The following is a 16,217-nucleotide window of genomic DNA, read 5'->3' as shown; positions in this document are numbered from 1 at the left end:
ACGCTGTAGTGCCACCATCAGTTTTATGAGCTGCAGGTCAGTACCTGAGTCTGGGATGAGCAGCTCGTTGATGTAGTGCACAACTCCGTTGGTTCCCAGCTGGTCCTTCTTGGTGATGATGGCCTTCCCGTTCACAGTCATCTCATTGCCATCACAGCCGACCTCCAGCACGGTGCCCTGCAGGGTCTCCATAGGAGTCCCCGACACGATTGACTCAGCACACTGCATGTTCTTCAGTATGTGGTAGTTCAGCAGGTCTGGAGATGCACAGGAGGACCGACGTCAGAGTCACGTTCAGCAATGTTACAGTCTGTCTAAAACTACTAAATTTTCAAGCTGGTCACCTCTCAGTGCCACAGGGTCTCCCAGGATCCTGTTCAGGGTCTCCTGAGGAATCTTCTCAAAGGCCTCGTTGGTTGGGGCGAAGATGGTATACTGACCCTCCTCCTCCAACATGCTGGTCAGACCTGCAGCGGTCATCGCCGTCTGAAACACACAAACATGGGTAGTCAGTGTCTCCTCCACCTTTTCTGGGTAACAGTCATTCATTGATTGACTGACATGGGCACTCACACGCAGTGTCTCCAGGTCGTCGTCGATGTCGAGGATCGTGTTCACGTTGTTGGAGATGGCGGTGATGACTCGATCAACCACGTGGACGATGCCGTTGGTGGCGTGTTGGTCGGGTTTGATCAGACGAGCACAGTTTACCGTCACAATCTGAGGAGGTGAGGGAGAGATCATGTATCATATGTGTTACAGTATGTTACAGTGTATCACAATATATGTTACAGTGTGTTACAGTGTATGTGTTACTGTGTTTGTTATAGTGTGTTACTGTGTGTGTGTTACAGGATGTGTATTGTTTGTCGCTGACCCCGTTGCTATAGTGGTGGATGTGCACATGGAAGTCCTGGTACATGGAGGCAAAGGAGGATCCGTGTCTGAGCTCTTCGGAGGTCAGTCGGCGGTTCACCATGTGGTAGTGAAGAGCGTTCAGCAGCTCAATGTTCACATTGCTCACCAGAGCATCCAGGATCTCCTGCAGCAACAACAGCAGCAACAACAACAATATCAGCACATGGTTTCTTCAGTAATTGTGGCATAGGACAGTGTGTGTGTGTGTGTGAGTGTGTGTGTGTGTGTGTGTGTGTGTGTGTGCGTGTGTGTGTGTGTGTCAGTATACTGACTGTTGGCAGGGCGGCCCAGGCCTCGTTGCTCGGGGCGAAGAAGGTGAAACTTCCTGGACCTTCAATCTCCTCCCTCAGTTTAGCTCGTTCAGAGTACATCTGGGTGGTGGAGGCTCCGACCACGCCCAGAGTGTTGTAGATGTTCACTAGAGGCAATGCTGCAATGACATGTTGCCCATTCACCAACACATTTACAACGAACCTGAAGTGTCACTACAGCTGAGCTGAGTTTACAGCTCCATCATCCTGTTATAACATGGTGTTATGAATGGAACACTGTCTTCATGAACTTTACTGAAACATTAAGACTGAAATAACTGATGATGAGTGTTTGTGGATGCTGAGGTCAGAGGTCATACCAGCAGGACAGCCCTTCTCTCCAGGAATCTTCTCATAACCAGGACAACACTCATAGGTGATCACCCTGCAGCAGGAACAACAACACTATCAAACATTCATCAGACACAAAGCCTCCAATTCCTGTCCTCCTTCCTGTCCTCCTTCCTGTGATCCTGCACTGCTTGGAGCTCAGACCTCCTCACATAACTCACTGAAGCCTCTTCCACAGTGTCGTGTTCAGCAAATTTTAGCCTCAGGAGGGAAAAACTACACGTTTGTCTATAAAACTGTTTCCAGCTCAGAAGCTTGTAACCTCTCTGTAATATTTCTGCTGCAGGCGGACACATAAATTCCTGTCTGATGCTAATAAAGTTATGTGAAGAATCACAGACTGTGAGAATCTGCAGGTCGCTCTGACTGTTTCCATGCCAGTAAATGTTATTTAACCATCCAGAGGAGAAAGTTGTTTATAGTCTGGATCCTCTAGAACTGAACCTGGATCAGAACTGCTCCACTGTTTGACCAAATAAACTCTTCCTGCAGCAGGGCGGAAACTCCCTGTTCTTTTCAATATCAGTCAATTGTTTAGTCTATAAAATATGAAACAGTTTCCCAGACTCTTCATCTAGAGCAGGGGTCGGCAACTTTGGCACCCGTGCCACGGGTGGCACAACTCGGTATAAACACTGGCACGCTGGCACCTCAGTGTTCCTCACTTTGAGTGTCCTGATTTCATGGGTTTGAGTGACAGAGACCTGCGCACATGATGTTGTCAACAATGGCAACACCGGTTGCTAAAAAGGTCAAAACTAAGCATTCAAGTCCTATTGGACACAAGAGTTTGGTTTCGTAATTTTGAAGGACCGTGCTGTGAGAATGTTGTGTGCAGAACGTCAAGTGTTAAGCGTCATTTTGAGACAAAGCACAAGAAGAATTTCAAAGACCAAGCAGACAAAGCAGAGTCAATTAAACGTGCGGTGTCCAGGTATGATAAACAAGCTAGTTCCTGCAAAGTTTTTACCACTGCTAAGAATCACGGGACAGAAGCAAGCTATCACATTGTGCATTGCATTGCAAAGCATGGGAAGCTGTTTATGGATGGAGAATTTATTAAGGAGACTTTTCTAAGTTGCTCAGATGCTCTTTATTGAAAACTTTCTAAATAAAGAAGCGATCAAGTCATGGATAAAGGACATTCCCATTTCAGCTAGAAGTGCTCAGTGACGTATTGATGAAATTCCTGAAAATGTCAGATCTCAGCAAGCAGCTGGATTAAAAGATGCTGCGGTGTTTAGCATTATACTTGATGAAAGCGTAAATGTGAATGACATCCCGTGTTTGGCAGTCATGGCAAGATACAACTGTAATTCAACTATCAGAGAGGAACTTTGCTGCTTGAAGCCACTGCCTGAAACAACAAAAGGTGAAGACATAACCAAGGCATTAATTGAACATTTTGAGGAATGAAGAATTAACATCAGCAAAGTGATCACAGACGAAGCCCCTGCTATGGTTGGGAGACAAAAGGGAGCTGTCAGACTGTCGATTGTAGAAAAGGTCAGCCACCCCGTCATGAAACTCCACTGCATAATACATCAAGAAAATCTGTGGGCAAAAATGTCACATTGAGACCTCAATGAAGTTATGGCCACGGTGTCAAAGATTATTAACTTCATAGTGAAGCGGTCCGCACTGACGCACCGGCAGTTTCAGTCTCTGCTGGAGGAGCTGGACAGCGCATACACAAATCTGCCTCTCCACTCAGCAGTGAGATGGCTGAGCTGCAGAAAAGTTCTGGAGCGATTTGTCAGCTGCTTTGATGCCATCAAGGCCTTTCTGGCTGAAAAGGGCCAAAAGTATCAAGAACTGGAGGACAAGAAGAGGATTGTGAAACTTTTATTTCTGGCAGACATTATGGGACACCTGAATGGGCTCAATCTCCGACTGCAAGGTGCAGGACAAACAGTTTTGGACATGTTTGAGAAATGGATGGCTTTTGTCAGTTAGCTGGCAGTATTCTCAGGTGACATTTCCACCTCTGCTTTCCACTACTTCCGACACCTGACAGAGCTGTCCTCCCAGCGCAACATCAGCACCGCTGAAATAACCATGTACATGCGTGAGCTGGAGGCTGAGTTCACAACACGATTTGTGGATCTTAAAAGGTACAGACCAATGTTCTCTTTCTTGATCAAGCCCGACAGCTTTGATGGACGTGATTTGGAAGCTACTCTGTTCGACTGGATGGATACAGAGGATATGGAAATGCAGCTGATTGAGCTGAAGAGGTCAACACTGTGGGTGGCCAAATTTGCAGAGCTCAGACAACAGTTGGAAGCCATACCAGTGCAAGATCACGGAGCCCACATCCTCACCTGCTGGGCAACTGCACCTGAGAAATTCAGCTGTCTCCGGGACATTGCACTGGTGCTGCTGTCAGTCTTCAGCTCAACATATCTCTGTGAGCAGGTGTTCTCACACATGAAACATGTGCTCAGCCCCACCCGCAGTCGGTTAACAACAGAGCACTCTGAGGCATGTTTGCAACTCAAAGTAACTAACTATGAGCTCAGCCAAGCAAAGCAGGGCCAGGGATCACACTGATTATCTAGTAGGCATCTGATCATTTGATGTTGCCTCAGCATACACTTGGTTTTAGTTTGGATGTGTAGCCGTTTGTTCATGTCGTTGAAATGTTGATGTGGCTATTTTGTTAAGTATAAAGATATACTGTTACTGTTTTGTTATGATACAGATACAGTTGCACTTTTAATTATTATTATTATTATTATTATTATTATTATTATTATTATTATTAAGCTTGAGCAGATACAGGCTTTAGTCTCAGTTTTGGTTTGGCCTCCTCTCCCAGACAGAGCAATATGTTTATTAAAAGCAGTGTTTTTTAAGATGTCCTTTATAAAAATTATTATCATTAAGCTTGAGCAGATACAGGCTTTAAGACAAGGCACTGTGGTCTCAGGTTTGGCCTCTCTTCCCAGAGTGCTATGTCTATGAAATATTTATGTGTTTTGAGATGTGCTTCCAGGTATATTGGAAATGTTTTTGTATTTTGTGTCATAATTTAACTTTGTGTTACTGTTGATAATGGCACACTAGATAAGAAGAAAATTTCAAACTGGCACTCCATGTCACAAAGGTTGCCAACCCCTGATCTAGAGTCAGAGATGACAGAGACAAGCTGAAACCAGATCATGCTTGATTGGTTAATTGACTATCAAACTTGTCTGTGATTTGTTTGCTTTCAATCCTCTATCCTGCAGGACCAATTATATCTGTCCATGAAAAACTGTTGGACAGATCAACATTAAATGTGATGTGTGCCAGAAGTACAAAGATGGCATCCGCTCTGCCTCAAAATGCTTCGATATAAAACACAAAGGCACAAGAATGAGTCTAAATTGTTTTCAGTTTTTGACTGATAAACATTTCAAAAGACTCAAATTAGATCAAAATCAGGAGCCAAACAAGTGATGGCTACATCAAAAAGTGACCAATACTATTTTGTCTACAGCAGGCAAAGCACTGCCCTGTTGAATATGACAATGTAATTTCAGTGGTCAGGTTTTATAAAGTTAATGTACTTTACCATAGACATTGTGGACAGGAGGAAAGCTAATGTCAGTAAGGTCTTTTTACAGTTATATCTTTGCAGATGATGAACTCAAAGCTAATATTAAAAGCTAGCCATAGCTGGGCCTAGCCACATTAGCCAATCTGACGAATCGATAGCACAGATTTAGAGCTAACCAACCAAATAATGTGCATTTGCTTCTAACAGGTATAACGAGTGGAGCACAATCACACATTAAACTAATATTATTCAGCATGTTAACCATAAACACTTTGAGTCTCGGCCGATTCGTCCTGGTCGCTGAGAACAGCAGCTTTAGCTTTGCTGTGAAAACATAGAAAACTTTTCTTGTCTCCTCTGGAGAAATAAATGTCTGGAGCTGCTCTCAGCTTACAGCACATGTGTGCTGTAATGAGGCGTAGAGGCCAAGCTCAACCTTCATGACTTCCTGTAGAGATTTCCATAATAAATGTGGCTCGGCCGTCTGGGCTCATAAAGCTCATTTCCTCCGAGAGAAGAAGAATCTGAAGCCAGACCAGACATCCGACGGGGGACCCACACCCATCGCCAGGAAAAACACTGAACCAGCCGGAGCCTCCATGGGTCTCCACTTCCTGTCACTACAAAATAAACGATCACAGAGAGAGTTTCTCCTGTAGATGCATCATTTATTTAAATAAATATAAAGATGTCCTTTGAGAGAATTCAGTAACATAGTGATTTTTGGTTCAACTGTGATTAATCAGTGTTGACTTTACACCAGAACACTGAACTTTAGGATGAAAGGAGATTTATGTTACAGTTTTTTCCAATTGCTAACACTAAAATGACATCCATAGCACAAATATTTAAACTGACACACAGAGCGCAAAACCTCTTCTCAAGTCTCTAAAACTTTAACACATTTTCTGCTTTACACACACTTTGCTATTCAAAATGTCACTTTCTAAATGCACTAAGCACGGTTCTCTGCATAAGATACAACAATCTGCCATAAAGTCACATGTTTGCCATTTAAAAACACTGCCATTCAAAATGACACTACATGAGCTAATTAATTATATGTGCCACCTGGCCAAACAATTTTTACAGTTTTTACCCATTGCATGAACACCACAGACACATGCTTAAACCAAAGTCAGATAACTTGAAGCTTTTGTTACTATACCTTAAACAAAGTGCAACCATACCTTAAACAAAATTGCTGCTTTGCACTTTAATTGCAATTCTGTAACACACTTGCTCCTTTCTGCAGCACACTTGCTCCTGCATACTAAACACTATTTCATACATAAGACACTTGGTTCAAAAAAAAAAAATCTCTGGGTACCACTGGGAAAACACATCTATTCAAAATACAACACACATTGGTTAATTGAAAATACTTAGACACACACCTGAAAATACTTACAAAACTGAACACCTATCAGCCAGCTACAAAAAGGCCTCAGTTAAGCCATTTTGACAACTTTTATGTACAGGATAGACCAGAGCAGCCTAAGTTTGTTGTAGTCTGGGATAATTTTAGTTTCCATCGGGCAGCTCTGGTCCAGAACTGGTTCACGAACTATGATCAATTTGAAGTTGTGTACTTACCCCCTTACTCTCCATTTCTAAATCCTATAGAGTAATTTTTTTTCTGCTTGGCGATGGCGTGTATATGACCGCCACCACCACATGCCCGTATGCCTCTTCTGCAGGCAATGGAACAGGCCTGCAGAGACACTGAGGTAAAGTCAGTCCAGGGATGGGGGATATTTTCCCCGATGCTTAGCGAGAGAAGACATTGCTTGTGATGTTGATGAGATCCCGTGGCCAGACCCCAACAGACGGCAGGATCCATAAGCCCACTTGCACACAATTGTGTTTTTCTGTTTACAGATGTGTATTGTTTTATTTTTGTTTTATTTTTGCTTTAACTGAATTTACTGTACAGTAAAATACACTACTGTAATGTAATGATTTTGAATTGAGTATTTCATTTTTTGGTTGTTGCGAAGATGTGCCTTCTGTGGAACTTAATCAAAACAGTGAAGACGAAAGACTGTAGTGTTTTATATAAAGTAGACTAGTGTGTTGCTGCTGATGTGAAAGCATATTCATATGATGCAAGTGGGTATCATTTTGTCATCAGAGTGACATTTTGACAAAGGATTGTTAGGATTTGGTAGCAGAGTTTCAATTTGACATAGATGTGAATGGTTTATTTCCCAGTGCTGTGTCTTATTTGCTTGTGTTTTGACACAGTGAGCTTCAATCAGGAAGTACATGCTAAAATACCAAAAAAGAGCACCTTTTTTACAGCAACAATGGAAGAGGGAGAGTGAGAATTAGAGGGACAGGAAGAGTGAGAGGAAGGCATATTTTTGTTCTCTCCAATGTAAACATATCTGCTGTGCATAAGTTGCACTGAAAACAAGTTTCAACAGCATGTGTGTATCTACAAATATTTTTGTGCATGTGAAGGATCTAAAGAATTCTCTACAGTTTGAACTATTTTAGTATTATGGCAAAGCTCACTAAAGATGAGAGTGCAATTCATTATGCCCAACAGAGTGTAGTTGGTTAGACAAATATCTGGTAATGTGAATGAAGTGTGTGCCATCTGGTGCAAAAGTTTGATTTTGATAATGCTATATGTAGTTTTGGTTGCAGTGCTTCATTTTGCAGGTATTTTGCAGTTTGGGTTTTTAGTTTTGTGAAAAGTATTTTCATGAAACCAGTCTAGTTTGCAAAATTGTGTTTTAGCAATTGGAGAAAACTATAATCACATGATGTGAATGGAGACAGTAGAGATTAGAAATCTGATGGATGAGAAACTTTATTCAGCTCACTGAAAACTGCTGCAGAAAGACACCTCAGGTCTCAGCTTTGAACTTCAAATCAAATCATCAGAAAATGAATAACACACTCACCGTACTGTTTATAATCATCAGAAAGACCAAAGGTTTATCATGAACAAAACATCCACTTGCTCAAATCACCTGCTCTGCTTCACACAGGCCCAGGACAGTGTGCTATGGAGCTGGCAAGGTAACGTCCAGTGTAAGTCCGGTTAGAATCTGGGTCAGCTGATTCAGACATACGGCTCTTCTGACTGATTTCTAGAGACGTTATGGTCGACGTGCATGTGTGAAAACAACTCTGAACGAAATAGACTGAACATCTGGAGATAGAAACAGAAGAAACTCATGGAGCTGCTGCAGCCTCGCATCACAGCAGCAGTAAAATGTAAACAGCTGGAAATCAGCTACTGATGAGTGTGTGTGTGTGTGTGTCTGAGTGTGTGTGTGTGTTGGCACACACACTGGACTGATTATCAAACCAGATGGAAACTTGACTCCTATTTGGTGAGCACATAAACAAAGATGGCCACTGTGGACTTCTGACAAAACAAACAGAGCAAGGTCGCAGTAATTCAGCTGGCGGGGTCGAGCCGCTCGACAGGAAGCTTCAAGAAACATCCAGCAGAGAGAAATACGGCTTTGACTTCAGTCAGCAGTCAGAGTGAAACGCTTTCCTCTGGATTCATCCTTGAGTTGGTCTGAGAAATGTTTCTCTGATTCAAACATGAAACGGCTCCAAAAGCAACAAAGAGTCTCTGAGAAAGTTTAGGAAGACACGTTTCCAGATGTGCTGAGTAATACGCTGCTCGTAGAAGAAAGAAGACAGTGTTAGTCTGGAGCAGGAGGGTCCAAACTTCAGCCTGACATAGCCAAACCTTAACAGTCCTCCACGAGCCAGAACACCTTCTGTGTTGTTAAAATGGCTTCAGGATACAAGTTCCTTTGATTGACACGCTGCTCTCGGGTCAGGAAATAGAATTAATAATTATGGATTGAACATATTTTGAGTTACTTTGGGCAGAATGAAGGTTTGGATGCATGTAAATGTGGCAACAAACAACAACTACAGTTTGAATACAGAAATCAGAGCAGAGACGCGTTTAGATTAAACTGAATCAACGCAGTCTGCACGTTAAAAACAAAAGTCACCAGCTCCATCTGTCCTCAGTGTCCTCGCTACACCTGCGGCTTCAACAGTCTGTTCAGACCCAGTGATGGAAACTGAACACTACAGAATAACCTTATTCAATATCTCTTACTGGGTTATTATCATTATCATTCATTTCTGATGTGTTCATCTCTTTATAATGAATGCTCATTTAGTTGTCAATTTTCTACAGGAGATCAATAAAGTTTTATTTTAACCTTTATTCATATATCATCATGTTGTTGCTGATTTTATTTTGTTTTATTTGTCACAATCTTTAAAAGTAATTGAAGTTATGAATAAATACAGAGACAGCAGCACTCCAGAGCCCAACGTGAGCCGACTGATGATCTGATCTGGCCTGTCATCGTAGGACAGACTACTATCATTAAATACCAAATAAATGCGATGAAGTTAAAAGTACAATATCTGAGTACAAGTATGAAGTAGCAGAAAGTGAAAATACTAATGTACAGTAATGTACAAATACCTAAGAACTGTACTTGGGTACAGTACTCGAGTGCTATCATTTTACTTTCCACCAAACTCTGTCTGAACTAACACTTAATGTACAGATAGAGAGAGAGAAAGAGAGAGACAGAGGCCACTGCAGCAGGATAACAGCTTTGCTCAAGAGTGCGTCAGTGGTGGTAAAGATGGAAGCTAACGTTAGCATCTTGGCTACTGTAAGAAAGGACTGCTGTAAGTCAAATACAACTTAAGTCTAGTCACAGAGTTTAGCTGCAGGACTGGAGGACCAAGTGGTGGACAGACTTAAGTCCTAAGGGGATGGACAGGGGGAGGAGGGACAGGGGAGGAGGGATAGGGAGGAGGCTGGACAGGGGGAGGAGGGACGGGGTGGACAAGTTTGAGAGTTATGATTCTTATTCTGCTGACCTCTGACCTGCTTATCCTCCTCCACAGAGACCCACTGACACACAAACAGAGGACAGAGACTCCAACTTCAAACAGGAGTGTAAATCTCAAGAACATGTCAGAGATGAGAAGAGCTGAGTCTTTCCACAGACTGACACTGTGTGTGTGTGTGTGCTGAATGATTTGTGTATCGCGGCGTTCAGGTACTCTCACAGCTTCAATTCCATAGAAACGTCCTCTTTTCTCAGTTTCCTGATGAAAGAATCTGTTTGTGAGAAACTTTTCGACTGCACATTTTAACATCCTGTGGCCTCATTGAGAGTCCTTCACAACCACACGCTCACTTCACACACACACAAACACTGATGCACAAATAAATGGACACATATACAAACTAATGCAGTGACAGTCCAGTCGCCTAAAACACATATAAAGTACATATCTATAGTCAATCTGATTTTTTAAGGTAAGCCTTGTTTTAGGTGGTTAAATTTCACTTCAGTTCTCTGGACCCAGTTCACTGCAGTACAAAACTGCACACACTGCATCTGGGCTGGAGCGGCTCTCTACTTCTCCAAACTGAGGCTGCGCTGATCGATGATTACGGTAGGGAACAGATCGACCATAGATATGTACTTTATATGACCCCACTTCAAAAAACATGAACTATTCCTTTAATGAGACAACAAGGACAAAGACATGAGACAAGAGACAAGACACAGAACACAGATTGATGATCAGAGGGAAAAAGAACAAAAGAAGACAAAAAAGTGACAGAGGTGCAGAGGACAGAACTAGAAGCAAATCATCTCCATGATGACCACAAATCATTTTAATTGCCACCGACAGTTAGTTTTCATGGAAACTAAAATAATTAGATAATTATAAAATGTCTCCAACTCAACAACTCACTAAACTGAGACATTTGTTAAGGGAGTTTGGGGACTTTCTCCATAGGGACAAAGAAGAAGCCTATATTATTACTGTTTATTGTTTTTGTAAAATGTGACATATTTAGCATCAATGAAATGTTTCTTCTTTCATAAATAGGGTGTAAATGGTGAAATCAGTGTAAACTGTGTTCAAACAGCTGCTGAATGTTGGCAGGTAAGACTTTAGCACTTCAGACACAGAAGAACATGCTGATACAGACATGCTGCCACAAACTGACACTTTTTACAAGGAGACAAACAACTTTATGTTTTGATTTAATGCTAAATTTACAAGAAGGACACAATGATTTAGAATTTTTCAGAGACAGGGTTTCACAAGGTAATAAAGTTTGTTTTAACTCAACAACTCTTAAAATCACTACATTTGTTAATGGAGTCTGATGATCTGTTGCTAATATCAGCAGGTTCAGAGACCAAACTTGAATCCTGAAAACTCATCAACATTCTGACATGACTCTTCTCTGATTGAATACTGAGGTCAGGTGACTCTGGGTGCATATAGTAAGTGACAGCAGCTCTGGTCTGATTTGGATGGTGAGGGAGGGAAGCAGCTGTGACTTTTTTGATGGAGGAGATAAAATATGGATGGGAATTTGATGCCTCAAAGGAACAGTTCAACATTTAGTGAGATCTTCTTCTGTCTTCATCAGAGAACTGATCAACAGTGAAGTCACTGTTTCTTAACCTCTGCAGTAAAATATCAAATAATCCTTCAGTCAAGTAAAAGTGGAGTAAATGGTCTTCCTCTCTCCTCATTACGTTTACAACAGGAACATTTTACTGACACACACACACACACACACAAAGCTTTAACCCTGTTCAGCTCAACACACACACACACACACACACACACACACACACACACACACACACACACACATTATTAATGAGGCTCTGGCAGCAGTGGACCAGCTGTGTCACAGATCTCACTCTGCATGAGCTGAACAGGATTAAAGCAGTGTGTGTGTGTGTGTGTGTGTGTGTGTGTGTGTGTGTGTGTGTGTGTGTGTGTGTGTGTGTGTGTATTTCCAGTCTGACAGCAACCTCTTTGTTTCTCACACACTGAAACATCTGATTCTTCTTTACTTCAGTAACAAACAGGAAAACACTGCAGCACAAAGCACTCTACAGTAATATTTGAGTAAAAGTAAAGATACAGTGCTAAAATATTACTTAAAGTGAAACTCTCGCCAAAATGCAACCTAGGCTTTTTTTGTGAATGTATATGAGTCAAACCTTTGTGCAAAAGCATAATTACAACGAAAGAGGCAATGTTCTCAATGCTCGTGTTCTTGTGTGGAGACCCCGATGATACTATGAGCAAAGTTTCATGTTGTGTCAAGCCTTCTTAGTGTTTTAAAAATAGCAATTTTTACGCTATCGTTATTTTGCCCCTAGTACTCCTATTGAAATTAGTGTGACCTGAAAATGAAAATACGGTAAATCTTAAAAGTGCCTCTTTTGTCATAATTATGCTTTTACATGAACGTTTGACTCATATACATTCACAAAAAAAGCCTAGGTTGCATTTTGTCAAGAGTTTCACTTTAAGTCACCCGAATGAATAGTACTAAAAGTATCTGATGTTTAATACACTTAAGTATTGAAGTACAGGTAAATAGAACTGTAACTGTAAATGTATTCACTGTGTTTTTGTGATGTATGTAACATGTAATCTGTGAAGTAACTATTAACTGAGCTATCAAATTAATGAAGAGGAGTAGAAGAGGAGCAGAAAATGGAAATATTCAAGTAAAGTACAAGTACTTCATAACTATACTCAAGTGCAGTATCTGAGTAAATGTACTTAGTTACATTAGATCACTGACTGCATTCAAACTGTGATCCTCAGTTGTGTTTACTTCTCATCACTAAGGAGCGTAAGTACATTTACTCAAGTGATGTGCTTAAATACAATTGTGATGCACTTCTGCTCAGTCATTAAAAGTAACTAAGTACATTTGTTCAGTACAGTTCAACTTTGAGGTATTTGTAGTTTATTCAAGTATTTCAATTTTTTGTTTATACTTTACTTTATACTCCACTACATCTCAGTGATGATATGTAAGTAAGTACATCTGCTTAAAGGGATATTCCACTGTAAGTTTAATCCATAGTCTAACACACTGTGACACCAGTAAGACCCCCCTCAAAAGATCAAGTTTGCAGACTGCTAGCTTATGTAGTTTTAGCAACCTCAGAAATGGCTGCACAATAACAATACATTGCAGTATACGCCTCCAACAAGAAACTGCCATCAAAAAGCCACAGTAACGCTCAGAACACCACCAAACTTCAGCAACAGTACAAATAGGGTCTTAGCACATAGATCCAGGCTAGCAGACGTTGCGGGGAAGCAGTGTACTACCAAAGTGTACAATTTCGATGTGCTTGTACATAGTCATGAATAGTAGTAGTTTAGTTAAGTAGTTATACTCAACTAATGTGCTAAAGAAACATATTGAGGCAAGTGTACTTTACTGGAGTATTTCCATTACGTACTTCCTCATGTTACTTACACTGCTTCCACAATACTACATTACATTACTGATACTTTGAGACTTTTACTCAAGTACTATTCATATTTTTGACTGTCACCTTTACTAAAGTAACATAAACATATAGAGATATGCGGTAATAATAATATTAACACCATATCTTTACTGTTGGTACTTTCTACTGCTCTGCTGCTGCTGAGCTAATGTTAGCATGCTAACAGGCAGAGTTCAGACGTGGTAAAGAAATGTCCACACATGACCTCGTGTCCTGTCATAAAGTGTGGTCGGCTGTCTTCTCTACAGGAGATGAGAAGTATTTAAGCCAGGACTGTGTTTCAACATCTGTCAGAGTGAAACGACCAGACAAGTTTGATGAGATGTTGAGACATATTCCAGCTATAAGTCTTAAGACAAACATGATGTGTAACCAGAGCAGAACCGCGGTCACTGTGACGTCACAGTGATGTCACAGCATAACATTTCAAACTGAACATTAAGAAACATGAAGCTTCAACATAGCAGTGCATTGTATGTTTTATACATTATTCTGATGATGGCGCTGTCAACATGTTTCTGTTGGGATGTTTCCTCAGTGGTTCTCTGTCCTGTCAACATTTGTTTTGTTGCTCTCGTGTCGGAGTTTCTCACCAGCACTTGAACACACCAGCAGAGTACAGTAAAGCTGCGCTGTGCAGTTAGTTGTTTTAAATAAAGGTTGTGTTCATCACTGAAGCTCATCGCTGCTGTTGAGCTCTCACCAACACATTCAACACTTTTTGTTTCTTTATTCCTATTCAACTTTTTGTATTCCATTCTTGAGTTTCGACAGACCATCAGAGAGAAGTTGACTTATTATAGTTATTATAATTAAGCAATATTAACTCAGAGGGTGTGCTTTACGACAGTGATGCGGTCCGCAAACAGCACTGAAGTGTGATTATATAACTAATACCAACGAAAAGAAAATGTATAATCAAAATCTATCCATGTTGATGGACAATTTGCTCTCAAATGTTAAAGGTTTTTGCGAGTGTGCATCACGTTTCCATGGAAACACATGGGGTCTGACTAATAACTGAAACAAAATCAGTCATGTCAGAAGACTCATTTGTGCAGTGTTGGGCAGTAATGTCACTACAAGAAGTGTCGTTATTAGATTAACTACATTTCTCAGTAATGTGGTGGTAGCGTCGCTGTTTTCTGAATGAAATAGCTTTTCAGTAGTTGAGCTCTTTTATTGACCAAGTAGCGCGGTAGCGTCCACACAAGCTACATTTTTATGAACACCTCTGAAGCCCAGCGCAGCAGAGCTTTCTGCTGTGGTCTGAAATAAAAGGATCAGTCAGTGACGGCACCGCCATACACGGCCAAGTATGCAGAGCCGACAGAAGCACTTCCGTATGACGGTGACATCATGGACCAATCCTTGGGCTGATGCCTACAACGTCTCTGCTGCAGGGGAATACAGACAGGTGAGCTTGAGTGAGTTACGTTACTTGTTGGAAAGATGGCAGAGAGTGAGGAGGAAATTGATCCCAAGGGATGCAAAAGACAAACTTAAATAATAAACAAATACAGTAAAGTTACATATTTGAGGTAAGAGGTGGGGAAATGAGGGAACAGAGAAACTTCTGAAGTTTATATTACTCTTATATTACTCTTACTCTATTACTCTTATTACTTTTGTCATTTTTAACCAGCACAGGGTACAACAAAAATGCAATTTCTACAAAACCAAAGTATGGTGGTTAGTCAAAATTATCAGCTTAAAATGTATGCAGATACAGTACAGGGTGGGCCTAATAAAAATATCACCTTTGAAACTGCCAGTTATATGGGATACTGGTAGATGGATAGAGTACTTTATTAATCTCAGGGAAATTAAAGTGTTACAACCAACTGACATGAATCAAAATACAAAAACACTGAGGTAGGTAAAAGACACAAATACAATTACAGGCTGAATTATATACAATAACTGAATAGACTAACTCACATATCAAATATAAATAATAGAGCTGAAACTAGAATACAGACTAGACAACCTTTTCAAAAACTACACCTATAATATACTATTTGCTGAGTATACGCTGTTAAATAAGTTAACATGCTACAGTGTAAGACACTGTACATTAGTGCAAGTCAGGTGGATATTGCTATGGTAGTAAGGTGCATGATTGTCCATGGATGTTAGAATTAAGTGTGCATTGATAGTTGAATAATACAATGTACAAAATAGTGAGGGCTTATTGTTTAATAAACAATTCAATGTTTTACTGCAATGCTTAACTGCTTCGATGTAGTTAAGCTACTTTTCCATTTTGCTGTAGCTTAGCTTGCTACATTTCTCTGGGGGGTAGCTTCGGTGTAGTGAAGCTTAATTTAATATAGAGTAACTTGTAGCTTAGCTCACTACACTTTCCATGTAGCTTGGCCAACACTGCATATGTGTAATGGAACTTAGTTTACCACTACAGCAAATAATCCAACCCTTAGTAATGACCAAGCAACAGAAAGGATTTTCTAGCCCAAATGAGTGAACTCTGATATGATGTTAATGTTTTATCGCGGTCTTGGAATTCGCCGAACAAAATCAATACTGTACAGATAAACAGAAAATGCTTATTTTTTTCGCCCAAGTTATAACAAAGATGTTGATTTTTTTCTTTTATATTTTTTATAAAACCTTTTTCACCATGGTCACGATGGTGTTTCTCACACTGAAGGGAATAGGCTACCCTCTCGCTAAAACGGGACACTTTTTTCTATAAAT

The 16,217-nt window shown here is 40.7% G+C and overlaps 1 protein-coding gene across 1 annotated transcript in view; it reads right to left on the bottom strand.

Moving 5' to 3' along the window:
- tgfbi (transforming growth factor, beta-induced) overlaps positions 1-16,217 on the bottom strand; it is a 31,493-nt gene that overhangs the window by 13,300 nt on the left and 1,976 nt on the right. The window contains exons 3-8 of the mRNA XM_037076697.1: positions 1,550-1,614; positions 1,191-1,348; positions 878-1,042; positions 574-720; positions 345-486; positions 45-257 (exon numbers count right to left, since the gene is read on the bottom strand). Coding sequence (XP_036932592.1) covers positions 45-257; positions 345-486; positions 574-720; positions 878-1,042; positions 1,191-1,348; positions 1,550-1,614 — 890 coding nt within the window. The remainder of the gene's footprint in view (positions 1-44; positions 258-344; positions 487-573; positions 721-877; positions 1,043-1,190; positions 1,349-1,549; positions 1,615-16,217) is intronic.

The sequence above is a fragment of the Acanthopagrus latus genome, chromosome 18 (assembly GCF_904848185.1).
Source record: "Acanthopagrus latus isolate v.2019 chromosome 18, fAcaLat1.1, whole genome shotgun sequence".
Taxonomy (NCBI): Eukaryota; Metazoa; Chordata; class Actinopteri; order Spariformes; family Sparidae; genus Acanthopagrus; species Acanthopagrus latus.
The sequence above is the reverse complement of the archived record's forward strand: the minus strand, read 5'-3'. Positions and strand labels throughout refer to the sequence as shown.